This window comes from Leucoraja erinacea, chromosome 35 (genome assembly GCF_028641065.1).
Source record: "Leucoraja erinacea ecotype New England chromosome 35, Leri_hhj_1, whole genome shotgun sequence".
Taxonomy (NCBI): domain Eukaryota; kingdom Metazoa; phylum Chordata; class Chondrichthyes; order Rajiformes; family Rajidae; genus Leucoraja; species Leucoraja erinaceus.
In genome coordinates this window covers 6,291,120-6,314,424 of record NC_073411.1, presented here as the reverse complement: position 1 = coordinate 6,314,424, position 23,305 = coordinate 6,291,120, and the positions used below count along the sequence as shown (strand labels likewise).

General features: G+C 44.5%; 1 protein-coding gene across 3 annotated transcripts in view; it reads left to right on the top strand.

Moving 5' to 3' along the window:
• ash2l (ash2 like, histone lysine methyltransferase complex subunit) overlaps positions 1-22,445 on the top strand; it is a 37,316-nt gene extending 14,871 nt beyond the window's left edge. Inside the window, exons 9-18 of one of the 3 annotated variants that reach the window (XM_055662173.1) lie at positions 101-118; positions 1,465-1,527; positions 4,428-4,515; positions 7,246-7,463; positions 8,878-9,045; positions 9,814-10,007; positions 16,632-16,724; positions 17,420-17,518; positions 18,663-18,722; positions 20,674-22,445. In XM_055662173.1, the coding sequence (XP_055518148.1) occupies positions 101-118; positions 1,465-1,527; positions 4,428-4,515; positions 7,246-7,463; positions 8,878-9,045; positions 9,814-10,007; positions 16,632-16,724; positions 17,420-17,518; positions 18,663-18,722; positions 20,674-20,781 (1,109 nt within the window). In that variant the 3' untranslated portion in view covers positions 20,782-22,445. The remainder of the gene's footprint in view (positions 1-100; positions 119-1,464; positions 1,528-4,427; positions 4,516-7,245; positions 7,464-8,877; positions 9,046-9,813; positions 10,008-16,631; positions 16,725-17,419; positions 17,519-18,662; positions 18,723-20,673) is intronic. The other 2 variants (XM_055662174.1, XM_055662175.1) reach the window with 2 other exon arrangements.
• The last annotated feature ends 860 nt before the right edge of the window (positions 22,446-23,305 follow it).

Here is a 23,305-nt window from a genome sequence, read left to right as displayed (position 1 = left end):
TCCCGTCAAATTCGAACAAAAAAATTAAATACGTAATAATCCATAGTTGATGCTTCTATTGACTTCAGACTTCAAATGCATGCTGTAACTTCTCTTCCAGGTGGACCTTCATTTGCAGGTGAAAGTTTGTGTCTTAAGACGTTCTGAAACTTAAGTATTTTGTACCTGCCTTAAAATGCTTGTTCAGCGATTTGCAGTGGCTTTTCAAAAAATATATATACTTTTCCTCTGATCTGAGCTGGGCAAATTACAGCACTTGTAAGCCATTATGAGACTTAGAAACAAGTGAGCCACTACCTTTAACCACATGTGATTTTTTTTCCAATTACAAATCTCAAATTGTGGAGTACAGAGGCAAGTAAATAAATGATGGGTCTTTGTCCCAAACATTATGGACAAAGACCCACTGTATTTGAATTGGAACACCAGTTAACACCAAAAAAATAGAAAATGCAGGTGAGGGTGATGATTATGTTTCTGTTATGATGCATTTCTTGCACAGTTCAAATCAGATGATCCATTAAAATTTTGAGTGGGCGGTGGTGGTGGAGATTTCCTTTTTTTTTTGTTGACGTGTTGCGCTTTAGATGATGAGCATTCTAAAAGTTGTAAATTCAAGGGTTATAAGCTGCACCCGTAGGCAGGGGAGGGGAGGGGAGGTTGGCCGTGATGCGAGTTACCATAAAACTGTAGGTTGTACCATGGGCCCAGGTGAGTTACTGCAGTTCAGACCCAATCGGGGAATGGTTTCACGTTTAAGTGCACTGGATTTCTACGTGCAATGTCCTTTCGCCCCCACCCCTGCCCCTCCAGTTCAGTGCTTTCTCATTGCTCTTTTGATCATTATCTTTCGTCCTCCTGGCAACTCTTGCTGCTTTGTTTTGTGCCTCTCTCGCCCCTCGAGTGGGTAAATGGGTGGTCTAGATCCTGCTGAGTGTGCTGCTCTTGTCTAAGGGGAAGTGCAAATTCTGCAACGTGGCTTCAGCCTTCCCTGAATGGAGGTTGCAGCTGGTATGGGAAGGAAGAATCCATTGTCAGCTTTAATCGATTGCCTGTTTTTTTTTTTTGTTTGTTATCACTGATCCCCGCAATTGCATAAGTGGGAGAGCTTGTTCGACATTGACATTGTGTCAAATAGCTGTTGATTACCAGGGCATTTGTGCAAGGCATGGCTACATCAGTTGGCAATGGAACATGACCAATGTCTAGAGCCTATACCTTGGCGCAAGTTGGCATCATCTGGAGAGCAGATATCAATACTGGTCAGTGTCGAGGCTCCCCCCCTCCCCCAGTCTTGTGGAGCTCTTGCTGTTTGTCCACGCAGAGCTTTTATTGAAGTGTTGGTCTCCATGTCCTGTGTTAAGCCAGGTCCATTGTATTCTGCTGGACACTGGCCTGCACTCTGCTGACTAAACCCGACAGGCTGACACGCGAGAATCGTGGCTTCACAATTTGTGTTTGCAGGGCAACTCAGCGGTGCGGCGGGCAGTGACGGGACTGGGGGTCGCACACGTGACTCCACACAAGGTGAGTTGCCATTTCTGCTGGAAATGCCAAGGTCAATGGGTGGTTGGGTTGGGGAGAAGATCCGAGTTGTGCTGCAGGTGGGAGCCCTGTCCCCTTCACACCACCAGCGTAGCCGAGTTTAGAATATCCTCTGCATGGAGTCTTGGATGACCAATTCAGTAAAGAAATTCAGCTGATGTGTTTTCAGGTGACACACGTTTATACTTGCCTAAAGCTGGAAGTCTAGCTGTTGGTGATGTTATTTCAGATCTGTGGTTAGATGTTCTTCTGCAGAGAGTAGTGGAGAGAACTATAGATTTGTGCTATCTTCAACTTGCTTTTCATTTGCTACAATAGCAGCTCAGAATGTTGAATAAAGGTGATAACCCTGGGCAGTTGTTTGCAATTGCCCTCTTTCAATGAGCTTGCAATTATCTTCCCACCTATGGATAGAATAGAACCTACATCGTACTTCAACCTTATTGATCTGACCCAATTAATCAATAAGAATGCAGTTAAATGCTGTATACATTCGTGTGAAGTGCCTTTGAGTTAATTTAAGAATATGTTCTTTAATGTACGGATTGTCCTTTGTTTAATATATGTGTTGGGCAATGTATCGTTAAATTGTGCTTGTTTTCCAGTGTAATGCATAGTCAAGTGCATTGGTGGGGTTAAAGTGAAAGAGGCTTGAATGAGCTACAATCAATGAGAATTAGTTCTGGTGTTGGTCAGAAGATTTTCAAATCTAAAAACTTGGATAGATTAGCTTATTGGTACAATACACCTTCAAACGTTCCTTGTGTAATCAGTAAATTATTGACGTTTACTAACCAAGCTGGGTGACTTGCGTAGGAAGGAACTGCAGATACTGGTTTACACCAAATATAGACACAAAATGCTGGAGTCATCGTTTCTGGAGAAAGGGAATAGGTGATATTTTGGGTCGAGACCCTTCTTCAGACTCTTGCTTAGTTTATGAAGTACTTGATACTTATCCTAGGTACAAAAAAACCCAAATATCTTCCTTGGAGAAAGATTGCTTTGAAGAAGTTCACAGATCATAATTTGGTATCCTTAAAGTCAGATCATTTTCATGCTCTAAGTGGACCTTAAAGATTCTTTCTCCAGTGCATTTCATTCTTACAAAACAAAACTGCTGGGAAGGGATTTGGGGTGAATGGTAGCTATTGTTTGAAGTGGTGTTAATTTTTTTAAATCTTAATCCTAATGAACTACGAGCAGTTTGACGTTGCTTACATTTTTGTACTCTCTTCTTCACTTCAGCTCCATATATTTTGCACAGACATTATGCATTACTTAATTACTGGACCAAATGATTTATTCCTGGGCTATTTCCACTCCTCTTTCACTGCCTTTTCTAAATTAATAGTTCTCCCACCCTGCTCTCCCCCTCCCCTAGAATCTCTCCTAACAAGGCAGAAAACTAATCTAAACCCAAGCACTAATTTGCCTTGCAGGGGATATGTAGAAATCAAGACGACCTTTGCACATAGACAAACTGGCTTTAACTTTGAAAGTTGCACAGTTTTAAAATGTGCCTTGTACAAACTGCAGCGTATATTTTCACTCCCAACAGTTTTGTGAGAAGCAAGATATTGGAATGGAACAAAGTGGTATCAATCGTGTAAGCCAGTCAGTAACACACAGCGGCACACAGATTTAGTTAATGCAACTGGACTGGAACATCAACAGGAAATTACTTGACTTGTTCAGACCTTGCTAATGAATGTGCTGCTACCTGCTTCATTTAAACTGATTATTTAAGTAGGAGGTTGACAGATTCTCGATTGGTAAAGTATCAGGGGTTATGGGCAGAACGCAGGAGAATGGAGTTGAGAGGGAAAGACAGATAAGGTGTGATTGAATGATGGAGTAGACTTGATGGTCTAATTCTGCTCCTATAACGTATTAACTTATGATACCCTCAGTGTTACCAGATTGTATAATGAAGCCGTAAATACTTCAGTGCCAGGGATTTCATTGGGTCTAAAGGCCAGACTTTCATTCAAATGTAAGTTGTCGCTGTTTTGTTTGGGCACCATAATGAATTAAAAATGGAATTGGTGTCCATAATTTCAGGGGCATGAATGTGTACTATAAATACGTAGAGATGCTGCAGTAAGGTCAATTTTAGTTGTGGACGCCCTCAATGTCTGGTTATCTCCAATATGTGCATCTTAACTTGGAAAGTAGTTCTTGGTTTCAGTCGGCAAGTTGTCATTTATTTTTTGAAGTGTACCCTTTTGCTTGCATTGCAAAATGTAAGGCTGATCATTAGAACAAAGAGAGATAAAGGCTGCAGGCATTATCATGAGAAAGTTTCATTGGAAACTGAATGCTTTTGAGGGGGAGTAGATACGATTTGATGGAGGAGAGCTAGGATAACATGAGAGTATGTTACTAACCCAGGCCACCGCTGCCTCAACACTGTCCATCGAATTTCCAACTTGCTTATTTAAAGGGAGATCCTTGTGCTTGGTACATTATGATAGAACTGATAATACAGTATGCTTGAATCTGAAATGGTTTTTCCTATAGTCGGATAGAACAGAAGCAAATCTTGTTTAAAAAATATCTAATTTTATTTATTTGTTCCCTGTGAGATTCTGACAGTAACGCCTTTACTGGAGAAGGACAGCATAGTGAGTAACCTTGTGCAACTGTGCTGAAATTAGTTTTGGTGCTGCCAAAAAAAAACAAAATCTTCTTTTGGGAGTCTTCCCCTACCTTGGGCATGTGAAGTAAATGAATGCTTGTGGGCTGGTCTGTTTTTTTTTTTTTTTTAATAAATACTACTCAGAACTGTTACCTGCTTCTCCAAATGGCTGCTTAGCTCTGGGTTTTTGGGAGTAGTCTTGTTACTCCCAGATCACAGTCTTCAGTGTTTTCTTTTCAAGGTGGTGCTGTTGGAGGGAGTGGCAAAGGACGAGGAGCAAAACGTAAACAGGATGGGACTTCAGGAGGAGCTGCCAAACGGACCCGCAGGTGAGAGCCCACCTGTTGGTGGGTCGATATGTAGAGGCAGATTATTATCTCGTTCAAGAGATTGCTCCCTCTAGCCACATAAGGGACAACATGAGGTTCGGAGAATGTCGTATTACGCATGTGAGCTCTCCAGAGCTTCTCAAAAGATAAATCTTCATAACATAGTCTTTTGATTAATAGTTTCTTTATTGTTGAAGAAACACAGTAAGATATTCATCCAACCTTCTTCTATGACTCACACACTTTAATAGAAACATAGAAACATAGAAATTAGGTGCAGGAGTAGGCCATTCGGCCCTTCGAGCCTGCACCGCCATTCAATATGATCATGGCTGATCATCCAACTCAGTATCCCGTACCTGCCTTCTCTCCATACCCCCTGATCCCCTTAGCCACAAGGGCCACATCTAACTCCCTCTTAAATATAGCAGGCAGGACAGGCAGCATCTCTGGAGAGAAGGAATGGGTCACTGAAGAAACGACCCAAAACCTTACCCATTCCTTCCAGCATTCTGTGTTTACCTAAACAGCGCCTATCCACATGGCTGGAGGAACGGGCAAAGGCCTTGCCACAGAGCGGACAGGTAAAGGGGCGCTGGTCGGTGTAAACACGCCGGTAGGGGGAGGGACGCTCACCGCTGTGGGTACGCCGGTCCTGCCACAGGCTGGACATTCGGGTGGAACGCTTGCCACACTCAGTGCACACAATGGGACTCTCTCTGCTGTGTATCCGCTGGTGCTCCAGCAGCCTCCATGCTCCCTTGAAACGCTTGCCGCAGTGGGAGCAGCTGCTCGCTGGTGTGGGTACGCCGGTGCTGCCGTAACCCCCGCGAGCTGTCAAATCTTCGTCAAACTCCAGCATATCGCTTTTAAACGTTAGAAAACTCCTCGTGTCTCGGCATAGCTCCACATGGTCGAAGGATATTCCTTCTTGCCATGTTGAGCTCAAAAACTAAACTAACAAAGTAAGCTTCTGCGCAGGAGAACCCAGCAGCAAACACGCCCCCGGCTACGTAATAAATCCCACCCATATAATTACGGGCAGACTCAAATTTAAAGGCAAATGCCATAATTAATTACACAAAATAAAGCCAAATGGCCACTACACGATGAACAAGGATAGCAGCAGCTTAGGCAGGAAGAGCAGAAACTGCGCGAGTGGTATCTTTTCTTGCAGTGTATTCTAGGTTTGCTATCTGCAATTTCCTGGGGGGAATAAACAGAATTCCATGTTTAGCATGGTAGATATCTGGAGTAGACTTGCAATTGACAACTAGTGATGGGTAATTGTTAGTTTTAACTCCAAGGATAATTTGGTAAATATATTAATAAGTTTGAGGAAGAACACATTTGTGGAGCTGAGGCACTATTTCATTGGGCAAACTCGAGGGGCTGAATTGACTATATGCTCGAGTCGATAATCAAAGATTATTAATCCAACTATTTAAGAAAGCTTAATATAATCGAACCAAGTCCTGCCTTTTTAAGACGGGTAAATCAAGTTTGACAAATTGGCCAGAGTTCTTTGTGTATGTGATGGAGAGTCGATAAGAGGCAAACTTGTAGATGTGGTGTACTCGGATTTACAAAAGCTATTTGACCAGGTGTTGCATAAGGGGCTGGTGCATAACTTGGAGGAATTGTGTTACCATGGATTGAAAACTGGCTACCACATAGTAAACAGAACTGTAATACGGTTCTTTTCAGTTTGGCAGGATGTAATGAGTGGATGACACACAATTAGATGAAAGGACATGTTACAATATTGTGAGCCTGCAACAGGATATATAGATAGTGAGCAATAATGAAATTTATTGTGGGCAAGTGCGATGTCAGGCATTTTGCGAAAGAGGAATGGAAAGACATTATCTAAATGGAGAGGGGCTGCAGCAGATGGATCCAGGTGTTAAGTGTATGAATCACAAGATGTCTGCAGGAAGGTGCAACAAGTAGTTAAGAAGGCAAATGACATTTTGGCTTTTACTATAAGGAGGTTAGAGTTTAAAAATGGGGATATTTTGTTGCCGTTGTATCGGGTGTTGTTGAGGCTACGGCTGGAATGCAGTGTACGGGGATGGTCCTAAAACATATAGTGTTGGAGGCATCCCAAGAGAGATTCACCATGTTTATACTATTCTTATAACAAATGTAAAGCACTTTGGCCAACGAGAGTTGTTTTTTAAATGTGCTTTATAAATGAATGGGACTTGACTTGACTTGACTAATTGTTGGGTTTGAAAGGGTTGTCATTCCAAGAGAGGCTAAACAATTTCAGGCTGAATTATTTAAAGTTTAGGGTATAGTGTGACTTTATTGAAATCTGTAAGATCCTTAGGGGGTTTGACAGGATAGTGTTGTTTCATGACTGGTACAGATGAGTCCCGGGATAGATCAGCCATGATCGCATTGAATGGCAGGACAGACTTAGAAAGAGGCTATTTTCTTGTGTCCTTTTACCCTAATCCTTAGCAATAGTGAAGTTGGTTACTGGCAGCTCTTCCAAATCAAACTGCATAAACCATTATGAAGATCCTAAAGCAGTTGATCGGTGGTATTGAGAAAGGCACAGATTGACACCAACAGCTTATGATTGTGAACCGATTATTTCTATGCAAATCTAATTCCCAGGGGTTAGTTGGGGATTACATACTCTGGCATGTTGGTGCCAGCGACATTTGGACCAGAGGAATGGCTTTCAATGAACTGAATTCTTTATTTAATTGTCCTTAGTGACCCGCTGTTTGCTGCCCAACGACTGCCCCCACACGGCTATCCCTTGGAACATCCGTTCAATAAGGATGGATATCGCTATATCTTGGCTGAGCCTGACCCCCATGCTCCAGACCCAGAGAAACTTGAACTGGACTGCTGGGCTGGTAAACCCATTCCTGGGGATCTCTACAGGGCTTGCCTCTATGAGAAGGTCCTCTTGGCACTCCACGATCGAGGTTTGTACATTGGGGTTCTCAACATGTGCTTGCTTTTATCTCGAACACTGGGTGGGAGAGTGGGTGGCAGGAATCACATGTGATGGGTTTGGTGGCTTTTTCTCGAGTGAGGTGTTTGTGAATCAGTAGAGACCCCCAAATTAAAGTTCGTAGAGTGGGGAATCTACTTGGGTTGCAGTAAGTTTGTCATTTGCATCGTCTCCAATAGCTGAACATAAGCTCAAGTATAGCCGTCTGCTCTCAACCTTGTGTTTGTAGAACAAAAAGACACAAAATGCTGGAGTAACTCAGTTACTTCAGTGGGTCAGGCAGCATTCCTGGAGGACATGGATAGGTGAAGTTTTTGGTTGGCACTCCACTTCAGACTGATTGTGAGGGGGGAGGAGGAAGGAAAGCTGGAAGAGTGGAGGGGCAGGATGAACAAACAGAAGTTGTGAGACAAAAGGATTGAAGAGTTGCAAATTATGAAGCCAGAGGAAGGAATGGAGGGGGAGGGGAGGAATATGTGCATCCAGCTGGGGCACAGTTGGGGGGGGAAAGGGATGGGGGTGGATGGTATTTGAGGTCACCCAAAATTGGAGAATATCCGTGTTCATACTGTTGGGTTGTAAGCCATCCAAGTGTAGATGGGGTCGTTAAAATAGGGGTTAGGGTGGTCATGATACAAGGTGCAGTTAACGGTTCATTTTACTGCCTCCAAGCAGTTCTGAATTCTTCTTTGACAGTTGTGTGCTCTCACTGCCCAGCTCTGATGGATTAGTGCTTCCTATGGAGGTATCCAACCCTTCTCATGCCAAGATTAGTCTCGATTTGCGATGAACTTGCCTTGGTTTTCCAGACTGGGAAAGGGATCGCACTTAGTTATTTCCTTGGATAGAGTGGATGTGAAGAGGATGTTTCCACTAGTGGGAGAGTCTAGAACTAGAGGTCATAGCCTCAGAATTAAAGAACGTTCTTTTAGGATGGAGATGAGAAATTTCTTTAGTGATGAATCTGTGGAATTCTTTGCCACAGAAGGCTGTGGAGGCCAAGTCAGTGAATGTTTTTAAGGCCAAGATAGATAGATTCTTGATTAGTACAGGTGTCAGATGTTATTGGGAGAAAGCAGGAGAATGGGGTTGGGAGGGAGAGATAGATCAGCCATGATTGAATGGCGGAGTAGACTTGATGGGCCGAATGGCCTAATTCTACTCCTATTCCTTATGACATCAGAAGGCCCAGCACTGTATCAAAATATGGACTCCTCATGGTCTAATTTCCAGAACCACCTTTTGCTCAGCTGGTCCCTAACAGTACGATTGGAAACATAAGTGCCACATATTGGCCGTATCATTGAGTTTGAGTGCCTTGGTAAACATTTATTGGAAGTGGTGTGGAAAATGGGTTTGTGATTTGACACCTAAATCTTTTCCAGCCCCTCAGTTGAAGATCTCGGACGACAGGTTGACCGTGACAGGAGAGAAAGGTTACTCCATGGTGCGAGCATCGCACGGAATCCGGAAAGGCAGCTGGTACTTCGAGATCACAGTGGATGAGATGCCTGCAGAGACGGCAGCTAGACTTGGCTGGTCGCAGCCTTTAGGTACAGGGCTGTGAAAACCCAGGGGAGAGGAGGGTGAAACAAGGGAAATGTTAATCAAGGGGAGGGAGGGGTGTTGATCCTATTTCAGTTGGGCGTTCAGCACAGACTCTGAACAAATTTAAGTGGTAAAGGGGCTGAAGCAACAGTGACTATCAGTAAAATAGAACCGCCAGAATGTGGCGGAAGGAGCCGCAGATGTTGGCTTATACCGTAGACACAATGTGCTGGAGTAACTCAGCAGGTCAGGCAGCATCTCTGTAGAAAAAGGATGGGTGACGTTTCCGGTCACAAGAAGGATTCCGACCCAAAACATCACCTGACCTTTTTCTTCAGAGGTGCTGCCTGACCTGCCGAGTAAAACAGAGCAAGTACACATTGGCAATGATCAGGAGTAATGCAACTGAGATGTGGTATGCTTGAATAAAGGGGAGGTCATTTAAGACTGAGGTGGGAATAAAACATTTTCACCCAGAGAGTTGTGAATTTATGGAATTCCCTGCCACAGAGGGTAGTGGAGGCCAAGTCACTGGATGGATTTAAGAGAGAGTTAGATAGAGTTCTAGGGGCTTGTGGAGTCAAGGGATATGGGGAGAAGGCAGGCACGGGTTATTGATAGGGGACGATCAGCCATGATCACAATGAATGGCGGTGCTGGCTCGAAGGGCCGAATGGCCTGTTCCTGCACCTATTTTCTATGTTTCTATGAATGTGGGCTTAGAAACATAGAGGTTCAGAGACTATAACTTGTTCAAACTTTGATATTTCCAGGCAATCTCCAGGCTCCTTTGGGCTACGATAAGTTCAGTTACTCTTGGCGCAGTAAGAAGGGGACCAAGTTCCACCAGTCAATAGGCAGACACTTTTCTGAAGGCTACGGCCAAGGAGATGTTCTTGGGTTTTACCTTTACCTGCCCGAGGACACGGAGGCTGCCCGGGCACTGCCGGACACTTACAAAGACAAGGTAAATTGCACAGTTTTTAATGAATGTATTGAAGTATCAACCAATGTCTCTTCTGCCGCCGCCCTCCCCCCCCCCCCCCCCCCCCCCCCCTCCACCCCCCCCCTCTCCCCCCCCCCCCCCCCCCCCCCCCCCCCCCCCCCCCCCCCCCCCCCCCCCCCCCCCCCCCCCCCCCCCCCCCCCCCCCCCCCTCCACCCCCCCCCCCCCCCCCCCCCCCCCCCCCCCCCCCCCACCCCCCCCCCCCACCCCCCTCTCCACCCCCCCCCCCCTCTCCACCCCCCCCCCCCCCCCCCCCCCCCCCCCCCACCCCCCCCCCCCCCCCTCTCCACCCCCCCCCTCTCCAACCCCCCCTGTAATTGCTTTTTACACCGGTTGATATCCTCAATTATTTTTTATTTATTTCGAACAGAATAAAATGCAAATGTGAAACAACATACAAAAAACAAAACAAAACAAAAATATTTATAAAGTGTCATAAACAATATCAATAAAGGAGCAGGAAGAAGCCAAAGCTTATTAATTCCCACCCCTTATTCAACTGCTTGTAATTATCTTATACAAATTTAGCAGCTATATGTACACCATATGTACACCAGCCACTATATGTACACCAAATTATTTACATTTGAACACTAATCAAATATTTACAAAGCCATACAAAAAAGAAAAGTATAAACACACATATACTATAGCATCTTAGTGATATATACAACCCATCACTCTATAATCACCCTTCCCAATACAATCAGTATAACAAATATCACAATCACCTATCCTCATCCCAATATCCTTTTAAACAAGTGTTTTTGTACATCTTTTAAACTGAATTATACCTGTGCTAAGTTTTATCTCCTGTTCCAGACCGTTCCACAAATTCACACAAATTTAAATGAGGCATTGTAGTCAATATTAGGGTAAGAAGTGTAGGAAGCGGAGACTCCACATGACCATGTCGATTTGAATCTGCCAGAAGACAGCAGCAATGGGCTGTTCGAAATCATCTTGCAAGCAATTGGTGGTTATTGGTTTGAGGGAATGCTGCATCGTCAGAAGTGCAGGCTTGCTGATGAAATGTTTTTTTTTAATCTAAGGTCCCATCTGCTCACTCAAAGGAGCTGAAACAAACCCTGTGGCACTACTTTGAAGAAAAAGCATTGGAGCGTTGCAGGCACCCTGGCCAGTACTGGTCCCTTAACCCACATTGCTTTTTAATAGTAAGATTAAACGAGTACTTACCAGCACGAAGTTTGATCTGTATTTTATGAGGAGTTACGATGAGGGATTACGTGAAGAACCCACCCAGCGCGCAGGCGCGGCATACTTCCAAGCAGCGGTGTGGAATCACAGATAGACACTAGTTGAAGTAAAGATAGTGAAGACCAACGAGACATTAGTCCGAATTTGATCTATATAATGAGGGTGGGAGCGGAGGGCACGTAATCCCTCATCGTAACTCCTCATAAAATACAGATCAAACTTCGTACTGGTAAGTACTCGTTTAATCTTACTATTTTACTTCGGAGTCACGTGAGTGACTACGTGAAGACTTCAAAGGTCTGTGATTTCAAACCGTGTAACAGTTATATCACTCACTGCCGAAAGATCATCGAGGGAGGAAGTGGTAGCTAGAGACCAACAAGTTTGTTTAGTTATAAAAGAAATATTTATTAACTATAACAAAAACAAAATAGCTCCCATGGGCTTTAAATCATAACTTTGCGGTTTGTAAAACAGTATCCGCAAAGACGTCCTGTTCCATCAGCGGTTTGTTGTAAAATCGTTGGAATGTCGATTCCCTTGACCATCCCGCTGCCCTGAGGATGTGGTCGAGGGGAACCTGCATCCTATCCGCCGCTGAGGTGGACGCTGCCCTGGTTGAATGGGATTTAAAAAACATTAGTGTTAATCCCTGCCATGCTGAGGACCTGTTTCAACCATCTGGATAATGTTTGGCTGGTTACCCGTCCAAAAGGCTTCCTGTGGCTAACCCATAAGGCTTTCTCTCTCCCTCTTAGCGTTTGGGTAGTGTCTAGATAATGTTGAAGGTGGGTCACCACACACAGCCTAGGTTCTGGAGGGTAAGCCCGGAAGATCATCGGGGAGTTTGATGTACCTGGTCTACTTTGTTTTACCAACCCCGGCATAGTGAAAGTAATGGTATCTGGGGTGGTCACCATGTAGTTTAGATTAAGCTGATGGAGCGACTGGACCCTTTGAGCTGAGACAAGCGCCATGAGCATGAGGGTTTTGTAAGTGGCCTGTTCCAGGCTCAGGGATCCCACCGGAGGCCAACCTCGAAGGTGTGTGAGAACTACACTCACATCCCACATGTGAGTGTATCTAGGTGTAGGGGGTTTGGTATTAAAGATCCCCTTAAGGAGTCTGATGACTAGAGGGTGGGATCCCACACTATGCTGTTCTATCGGCATTAGATATGCGGACAGTGCGCTCCGAGCCGTGTTGATGGCACTGTAGCTCATCTTGAGATCATGGTGCAGGTGGGCCAGGAACTCCAGCACATCCGAGATCGAAGTCGTCGTGTAGGATGTCCCTGCGTCCAGACAGTACTGTTCCCATTTCCTGATGAAGGTCAGGTACTGTTTCTTGGTGGAAACTCGCAGGGATGCCGACATGGTGGTGATTGTTCTGTCTGATAACCCCAATCCCCGGTAAGGCCTGTTCAAAATCTGGAAACCAGGAGTTTCAATTTTTGGTGGCATGGATGGCTAATGCCAGTTACCGGGTGAGTCAATAATTGGGGGTGGTGTTGAAGGACCATTGGTGTCTCTACCACCATGTCGTGGAACATTGGGAACCATGGTTGGGTAGGCCAGTCGGGCACGACCAGAATGCCAGAGGCTGAGTCTGCCTGAATTTTCTGGAGTACCCGACTGATGAGGCAGAAGGGAGGGAAAGCATAGAAAAAGAAATTTCCCCAGTCCAGCGTGAAGGCATCTACCGCTGCTGCCTCTGGGTCTGGTTCCCAAGCCACATACATGGGTAGTTGGTGATTTAACCTAGACGCAAACAAATCTATATCTGGCGTACCATATTGCTTGATAATTTTAGCAAATGATTTTGGGTCCAACATCCATTCGATGTTGTCGTTGAATTTTCGTGACCTGGTGTCCGCCACTAAATTTAGCTTGCCTGGTAAATAGGCAGCTGATAGCCAAATATGTCTCTCGACACACCATTGCCAGATTATAGCAGTTAATTTGTCGCATGATACTGATTTAATGCCACCCATGTGCTGGATATAAAATACTGCCGTAGTGTTGTCGATCATAATTCTAACATGCAAGTGTCGCATACCAGATGCATATGCTTTTAGCCCATAAAAGGCGGCGAGCATTTCCAAAAAGTTAATGCCCAGTGAGTGTAGTAGCGATGCCTCTGAATTAGTCCATCTGCCACCTGTGCTGTCTTTGGAGTTAGTAGCTCCCCAGCCTAAAGCACTGGCATCCGTTGCAATGGTTATGTTAGGATTGGTTACGGTGATAGGACTGTGACTGTGCCAAATATTGTCAACCCACCACTGAAGTTCTAATTTGGCTTCAGCGGGTAAATCCATTTTGCGATCATAATGCCCCCTATGAAGGCGTAATGCATGAGTCCTTGCTCTTTGGAGATTTTGATAATGCAAGGGCCCATGTTGGGCAGCCGGAAATGCTGCTACTATAGAGCCAATAACTCTGGCTACATGCCGTATTCTAGGTTGCGGTGTGGCAATTAAATGGCTACAAGCTTCAATGAGTGAAACTGTTTTGTTTCTGGGCAGAGTGACAGTCATGTGAATCGTGTCAATAGTGAAGCCTAAGTAATCCATGTTAGTAGTAGGCTCCAATATTGATTTATCTGGGTGGAGGATAAAACCCAAAGTTTCAAGGAGTTGTTTAGTGGCTAACACTCCTGCGACAGCTTGATCCCGTGTTCTTCCTAATATGAGAACATCGTCCAGATAGGCCACTACTAAATGTTTTAATTCTCTCAATTTCTTCATGGCCACTTTAAGAATTTTCGTAAATAGTCTGGGAGCTGTCGTTAAACCATTGGGCAAAGCTCGGTACTGCCATAGCTGGCCCCTCCAGATAAATTTCAGATATTTAAAGTAATCTTTATGAATGGGTACCAAATAGTAAGCATCTTTGATATCTATGCTTGCCATGTAGTATCCCTTGGAGATCAGTTGTCTGGCAGTGACAAATGTCTCCATTTTGAAATGTTGATACTCAACAGACTGATTAAGTGATGTCAGGTCAATAATAATGCGACATCCACCATCTTTTTTAGTTTTGAGAAAAATATTTGATACAAATTCTTGCGGCTCGTGTGTGGTCATTTCTATGATGCCTTTAGCCACGAGCCGATCAAGTTCAGCTTGTCCTTCTACCTTCTCAACTGCCGAGGGAAGGAACACCCTTTGGGGCATGTGCTGAACTGGCGGTTCTACGCCTGGTTTGAATTCAATCTTGTATCCACTAATACTGTTGAGTATAAACTGATTGTTAGTAAGGGAGCACCAAACATGCTTGAAGAACCTCAAACGTCCCCCTGTTAATACTACACCCTTTGTCTGTGTATGTTGACAGGAACCAGACCCACCTACCTCCATGTTCACTTGTGGGGTCGTTTCCGGTGGGTCTGGCCCAAGGTTGTCCGTGTTGGTGCTGCGGTGGGGCGGCGCATCTTCCCACGGCTCCGCCCTGGGCCCCGCTCTAAAAAAGAGCACTGGGGGTAGTGGGAGGCGGTCACCAGGCTTTCGGCCTACTGGTTTTGCCGCCTCTTCCAACTCCTTGAGCCTTTTGGCCAGATCCGCACCAAATAGCAGCGCCTGTCGTTCGGGCGCTGGAGCTTTACAGAGGCCCGCATATGTTGGGTTGAGGGCAGGCCTGATGTTGTCCCGCCGTAGGTTGTTTAGCTCGTACGTGGTGCCGCACATCAGTGCGAGGGCATCTTGCTGGGGTATGGTCAGGTCTTCCTCCCCAACTGACCGAGCAAAGGCGGTGACGGCTGCTGAGTGTAGCTTCAGGACTCGCTGCATTTTGACCTCCTGAGCCCTTATGTGCTGCCCCAGCTGGTTCCAGATCTGCCCATTTACCGTCTTGACCCTCAGCGCCTCGCAATTTTCGGGCGCGATGTAGTTGTCAAGGGCCTGCTGGACAGCCTTGTCCTGCAGCGGGTTGTTGGACAGCCTGTTTATAGTTGCCGCCATTCTGGGTGGCAACACCATCCCAGTTGTTGGTGGTGCCGCATATCGGCCCACTACACCCAGTAGCTCTTCTTCCGGCACGCCCGGCATGCTGACGATATCCTCCGCCTGCCCTTGGGATAGGCCAGCCCAGTCCTGGCCTCCCTTACTGCCCTCGAATATAGAGGGTACAGAAGGGTGTGGAGAGGAGGAGGCCAAAGCCCGTCCTCCTGGGAGATGCCGCATCTCCTCATTAATCATACGTTCGAGGAGCTGCCTCATGCAGCTCATCCGAACGTCTCCCCTTTTCGGTGGGGGAGAGTGTTCCCGTTCCTCCGAATCATCGGAGGACACCGGCCGGTCGGTTTTCTGGGTCGCCTTCCTCCCTGTGCGGGGCGTTGAGATTTGCAGCACTGGGGGCGGCTCGGTGTCGGGTGAGCGGGAGCGTTGAAAAAGCTCCTCCGCTGCGAGAGGCTGCCGTCCCGCTATGGACCCGTCCTCGGGTGGAGTAGGGCAGGCAGTCCTCCTGGCTGGTCGCTTGCGAGAGGCCATTATTCTCTCTAGCGCGACTCTGAAACAAAAAAGGCACTTACCTGAGGTCTCGTCTTTATGCTGCAGCTGGAGAGCCTGGCTCCAGCTGCTGCCGCTGTTGCACTGCTGACGTAATGCCGCGCCTGCGCGCTGGGTGGGTTCTTCACGTAGTCACTCACGTGACTCCGAAGTAAAATTAAAGAAAGTTCATCTGGTCATTAACAGATTTAAAGGGTTTTGAGCCTGCTCTATATTGGATGTTGCACCTCCCTACATTAAACAACCAGGGAATAGAGGGATCTGGAGTGCATGCAGGCAGAGGAAATTAGTTCAACTTGGCATCATGTTCGGCACAGACATTGTGGGCCGAAGGGCTTGATCCCGTACTGTACTGAACTAGGTTAACTGAGAAGATTTATAGAGTTAAGCAGGAGAATGGGACTGGCTGGATTCCTCTATTGAGACCCAGCATAAGGTCAGTGGACTGAATGGTGGCCTCCTATACTCTCATGACTTTTAAGATTCAACAACCTCTGTGGATGGTGAGTCTTTGTAATTCTTTACTGAGCTGTGGACACTGAATCCCTACATATTCAAGGCTGAAAGATTTTACACTATAGATAAATTGAGGGTTACGCAGTGGGGCTGGAAAAAGCAGTTGAAGTCAACTTTATTTCCTTGTGGGGCATCCTGACATCCTGCAAGTGAAATGTAGTTGAATATTATTTCATTAATTGAAGCTGGCGGATTAAAATATAGTGTATAGGTAACATCGCTGTGGTCAAATATACTGCTTGATTTATGGCAACACTTTAAAGTGCTTGTTTTGAAACCTCTGGCACATAAAATCTTGAAGTTAATAGAACGTGCTGCACCTAATACTCCAATTTTCCATTCAATGCAGGCCCTGATTAAATTCAAGAGCTACTTGTACTTTGAGGAGAAAGATTTTGTGGACAAAGCCGAGAAGAGTCTCAAACCAGCAGCAGGTAGTAAGGTGAGATCTTCCACGTATCACACGTCTTGCTCCTAACTTGCTGTCATCTCACAACTGCCTATGTTTGTGGTTCTCTCTGCCCCTTTCCTTCCACAATGGTTTTGAGATTCTGCCACATGCCTCAAGAGCCTGGAGTGTTCCAGATACATAAAAACATAGAAACATAGAAAATAGGCGCAGGAGTAGGCCATTCGGCCCTTCGATCCTGCACCGCCATTCAATATGATCATGGCTGACCATCCAACTCGGTATCCTGTACCTGCCTTCTCTCCATACCCCCAGATCCCTGTAGCCACAAGGGCCACATCTAACTCCATCTTAAATATAGTCAATGTACTGGCCTCAACTACCTTCTGTGGCAGAGAATTCCACAGATTCATCAATCTCTGTGTGAAAAAAGTTTTTCGCATCTTGGTCTTAAAAGACTTCCCCCTTATCCTTAAACTGTAACCCCTTGTTCTGGACTTCCCCAACATTGGGAACAAACTTCCTGCATCTAGCCTGCCCAACCCCTTAAGAATTTTGTAAGTTTCTATAGGATCTCCCCTCCGCACGAGGGAGTAATCAAGGTGATAAAACAGCACATAGGAAGAACTGTCTTTTGCATGTCATTTTAGTTCAAACTTAGAGTCTTTTGGATTGGATTTGTGATATTTGTCTTGGATGAATCACAATGCATATTTTGTTTTGATCAGATGATATTTTACAAGAATGGGGAGAATGAGGGGACTGCCTTTGAAGAGGTGTATGCGGGTGTATATCATCCTGCAATTTCTTTGTACAAGAACTGCACAGTAAGTATGTTAGTGTACTATATTGACAGGGTTAAATGAGGGATTTGTGGTAATTTGTCTTATTAATATATCATCCATAGTGTTCGAGTTTAGTTCAGTGTTTAGAGATACAGTGCGGAAACAGATCATTCGGCTAACTGAGTCCGCGCCGACCAGCGATCCCCATAAACTAGCACTATCCTACACACTAGGGACAATTTTCTAATTCTACTGAAGCTAAATTATCCTGCAAACCTGTACATCTTTGGAGTGTGGGGGGAAACTAGAGCATCGGGGGGGGGGGGGGCAAATCCACACGGTCACAGAGAAATGTACAAACTCCGTACAGACAGCACCCGCAGTCAGGATTGAACCAGGTTTCTTATATTGTAGGGCAGCAACACTACAGCTGCCCCACCATGCAAATCTATAACGTATCTTTCTGCCCGCAAGGACTGTGGCAGCACAAGGTGGTCCTCACTATTCTCCAGGGCAGGTAGGGCTGAGAATAAAATCTTCTCAGCTGTGAATGAATCAATGGACAAACATTTGAATTATGTCGGGATGGCCAAAAAAACTCCAAGTCATCAATTGGTAAATTAAACCTAAGAAGTCCCTGTCTCACTGCTTAACACCATGGAATGTCTTGGCTGAGTATCCATTGATTTTAATGGGTCCTTTGGTACATCTGGACTGAAAGCCAAGAAAGAATACCAGTGATTGTCAGCATCGCAGAGGAGCCCCTTTCTTAATATCAGTAAAAGTGGGTACACCCCAAAGCTGAGTTACTGGTGGGCAGCTACTTTTGGTGCCTGTCATATGTGCAGTTTTAACATTGTAAGAGGTAGTGGGACTAAGATAAGGCTGGTGGTGGTAGTGGGGACCATTTATGTGTTAAAAAAATAAAAACATGATGGATTTAATTGCCGATGGATCCTTTTATCTGCAGGTTAATTTTTATTCTTTGACCTTAATTTGATTAATCATTAGAGTATTGTTAGAGTAACATGCATCTTGGCGAATGAAATGGAATTTTGCATATGATATTTATGTTTGAATCAATGTTCACGCTAGTCCGATAACTAAATTTAATCCAACAGGCAATTGACTGATCCCCAAACATTTAAAATGAGGCATGTAATTTACGTTCCAATTATCTCTTTAGGTATCAATCAACTTTGGACCGAATTTCAAGTATCCTCCCAAAGACATTCCATTCAAACCAGTAAGTTGTGCAAATAAATTCTTGATTATGTTGTTCATTAAATGTTTTAGAAATAGATATGCACTTTAGTGATTGGCAGCGTTTTTGCATTGAGCTCCGCGCTCCTGACTTTCCCTTACTGATTTGCCTGTGTTTTGATGAATTTGATGGGAGGGTTTTGGATTTCAAGCGCAAAACATTTTTTTTTAAGGTTGGAGATATTAGGTTGGTGCTATTTCCAACATTTGTAATGATGACACATGAGAAATTGAGGTTGAAAGGTCCTGCAAAATGCTGAGTAACTGGAATCCATTCTTCACCAGACTTGTGCCGTTTATAAAAAACAAATAAACTTGCAGCATGGAGGATGGCCATTTGGTCCATCATGCCAGTGCTAGCCCATTTAAAATGGGAATTGTGCTTTGTCCTTAGGCATGCCTTGACTTTTCCCTTTGTTATTGAGTTACTGATAACTTTGAGAAATGCAATCACTCCTTGCGCTGTGCTAATGGATTGAAACAAATTTTGGGTTGGCAGCTTTGGCAGATGCTTGTTTTCCATTGTGAAAACTTTATTTCCAGTGACGCAGGAGATACAAGTTTGCCATCTGGTTGACCTCCATGAGTTTTGTTGAATCAAGTTTATGTTTACAGAACTAATATCGTTTGTTTTCTGCCTTTTTTAGTCTATTATAGTCATGCTGCATGTTAACAGGCGCTTCGACCCAACTTGTCCATGTCAATCAAGATGCCCCATCTCCACTAGTCCCACCTGCCCACATTTGGTTCATGTTCCCTCTAAACTTATGCTATCCATGTACTTGTCCAAATGTTTTTAGATATAAATAACCATATAACCATATAACAATTACAGCACGGAAACAGGCCATCTCGACCCTTCTAGTCCGTGCCGAACACATAATCTCCCCTAGTCCCATATACCTGCGCTCAGACCATAACCCTCCATTCCCTTCCCCTCCATATAACTATCCAATTTATTTTTAAATGATAAAAACGAACCTGCCTCCACCACCTTCACTGGAAGCTCATTCCACACAGCTACCACTCTCTGAGTAAAGAAGTTCCCCTCATGTTACCCCTAAACTTCAGTCCCTTAATTCTCATGTCATGTCCCCTTGTTTGAATCTTCCCTACTCTCGGTGGGAAAAGCTTTTCCACGTCAACTCTGTCTATCCCTCTCATCATTTTAAAAACCTCTATCAAGTCCCCCCTTAACCTTCTGCGCTCCAAAGAATAAAGCCCTAACTTGTTCAACCTTTCTCTGTAACTTAGTTGCTGAAACCCAGGCAACATTCTAGTAAATCTCCTCTGTACTCTCTCTATTTTGTTGACATCCTTCCCATAATTAGGCGACCAAAATGGTACACCATACTCCAGAATTGGCCTCACTAATGCCTTGTATAATTTTAACATTACATCCCAACTTCTATACTCAATGCTCTGATTTATAAAGGCCAGCACACCAAAAGCTTTCTTTACCACCCTATCTACATGAGATTCCACTTTCAGGGAACTGTGCACAGTTATTCCCAGATCCCTCTGTTCACCTACATTCTTCAATTCCTACCAATTCCCTACGTGTCGAGAAGGAAAATCCTCAGATGTTGTTATAGTACCTGCCCCATCTACTTCCTTTGGCACCTTGTTCCACACATCCACCATTCTCTTTGGGGATTGATTTATTATTAAACCATAGAGCACAGTGCTTTGTGTTTTAATAGTAATGTGGAAAAAGTTGCTCTTCAGGTTCTTATTAAATCTTTTCCCTCTCGCCTTAAATGCGTTCCCTCGGTCGAGATCCCCCGAGCCCGGGTAAAAGACTATTCATGCTATATATTCCCCTCATGATTACATACACAAATATTTTTACACATTAAAGTATCGCATTGCTTGAAGGGAGCAGCATTTTCAGGAGCTTGCCTTGTCCTGACTTGTCTCTACTTGCTTTGCAGATCAGTGACATGGGCTGGTATGCTGTGGTTGAGCACACACTGGCGGATATACTTTACCATGCTGAAGGCGAGGTAGACGGCAGAAGAAGCCCTCCATGGGAGCCATAACTCTCGTGTCGAGAAGGAAAATCCTCAGACTTAAGAATTATTTAATGATGTGCTGCTCAGCTGGTGAATAGAAGTGGCTCATCAGCTACGAGCTATCGTATTTGGATCGTACATCAATGGTAAAATTCAGAACAGTTTCAGTGTGCGTGGATTTAGCTGAGCTGGTCCCAGTGTTAACATTTACCATCCTCCCTGATGTCAATGCTCTCCAGACATATGTAAGTTGTAAAGTCTACAGTTATCAATTCCATACCTGTTGAGAAGCTCCTTACCCCCCTCAATAACCCAGTGCATCATCTGCTTACCCGGTTGCTTCCTTACGATGCATTTATTTTACATTGAGATGGAATCTCCCACTGTAAGTAACAAAGAAATGGTGGCATATCCTCAAGTTCAATGAGTCCTACGTTTGTGTATTTTGGTTCAACAACGTTGCTATTTAACCTGCAGAAGCTGCTGCTTCATAGGATCCTAACCATGAACTGCAAAGCTTTAGTTCAGTACCGACCCAAAGTAAAGAAATGAAGAAAGGTCATACAATATTTAGTGAGATTGGATCCCATGGTGCAGAACGTAGCCTTTCCCTATGAGTTATAAAAAAAGGCAGAACGGTGGTGCAGCGGTAGAGGTTCTGCCTTGCAGCGTCAGTGACCCGGATTCGATCCTGACAACTAGTGCTGTCTATACCGAGTTTGTACGTTCTTCCCGTGACCTGCATGGGCTTTCTCCTAGATCTTCGGTTCCCTCCCACATGCCAAAGACGTACAGGTTTGTAGGTTAATTGGCTTGGTATCAATGTGAAATTGTCCCTATTGTGTGTAGGGTAGCCTTAATGTGCGGGGATCGCTGGTCGGTGTGGACTTGATGGGCCGAATGGCCTGTTTCCATGCTGTGTCTCAAAACTAAATGTCCGGGAACTGTAGGAATAATGGGTTCACAGAGAGATAGCCTCGCTAAAATTTGTACACAAAAATGTAGCCTGGTATGTCATTAATCTGCAATGATAAAATTGATCTTTATATATTTGGGCTTTGAGGTTATAGCGCAAGGTTTCTCAATTTTGGTATTAAGCTTTGTTCACTTTGGCCTCACTGTCCGATTATTAAAAAAAAAAATGCCAACAATTTCTACTTTCAGTCATTGATTCATAGATTGAACTTTAGTTTTGCCTCTTTCCAGTAATATTTTCAGCTTCTAATATCACAACTTCCCCCCAACTTCAACCTAAATTTATGCTCCGTTATAAAAGACAACACAAGCTTTCAAATTGGATTATCGATTGATATTTGAGGATTCATTCCTTTTCATTTCATTTCATGTTTGGAGAAAAATGACTTCAATTTTCAGCTGTAATAAACAATTCTGATGCGACTCGTGGTTGGAATTGGATTTGTTAACATGCCATTCGTCAAATTTACTTGCAGCTTATTTTCTGGTTTGTCAGTATTTTACTGTCCGTTCATTCCCGGTACCACAACTCACTCTAGTGTTGTACTAAGAGATTTGGGGAATATCAGCGGGTTGGAGTTAATGATGGTGCAGAGAAATTGGTAACATGTATTGACTCAAAAGAAGGCAACTGTAAGTGTGAATGCTCAGATTCCAGTGCTGTTGTGTTTTACATTGTGTATTTTAATTGTAAATAAATCTGACCTGTATTTTCAGTCCGTGGAGTGCTTTTCTGTGGGTATTTGGAGACACTTCACCTCACCGTTATTAATGGACTCAGAATATGTTTCACCATCATCGTTCAGATAGAGAATACATCAATGCAACCACATGTATAGTTTAGTTTATTGTCACATGTACCGAGGAACAGTGACAAATTTTTGTTGCATGCTAAACAGTACAGGAGGATTGCTGTGATGTTCAAGTGAGCTCTCGAATGTCCAAGCTCTTAGCTAGGGTATCAGAAGCGGTGAAGATCTTGATTAGGGGAACAGACTGTAAGTCTATACAGGTTCCAGGGGGCAAATGATGATATAGGTTCGATATTTATCCAATGTGTACACCATCATATGTAGTGTCATGACCACCTTGAATATTGGTGGGAAGAAGTGGTCGATATGCTTTTGACATATTTAAGCCTGCCCTTTCATCATCTTGTACCCCACCCAATCTTGCAGGTCTCTACAATGACCACCTGTTCCCCCCCCCCCCCGCCCACGCATAGAAACATAGAAAATAGGGGCAGGAGGAGGCCATTTGGCCCATCGAGCCAGCACCGCCATTCATTGTGATCATGGCTGATCGTCCTCAATCAATAACCCGTGCCTGCCTTCTCCCCATATCCCTTGATTCCACAAGCCCCTAGAGCTCTATCTAACTCGCTCTTAAATCAATCCAGTGATTTGGCCTCCACTGCCCTCTGTGGCAGGGAATTCCACAAATTCACAACTCTCTGGGTGAAAGAGTTTTTTCTCACCTCAGTCTTAAATGGCCTCCCCTTTATTCTAAGACTGTGGTCCGTGGTTCTGGACTCGCCCAACATTGGGAACATTTTTCCTGCATCTAACTTTTCTAG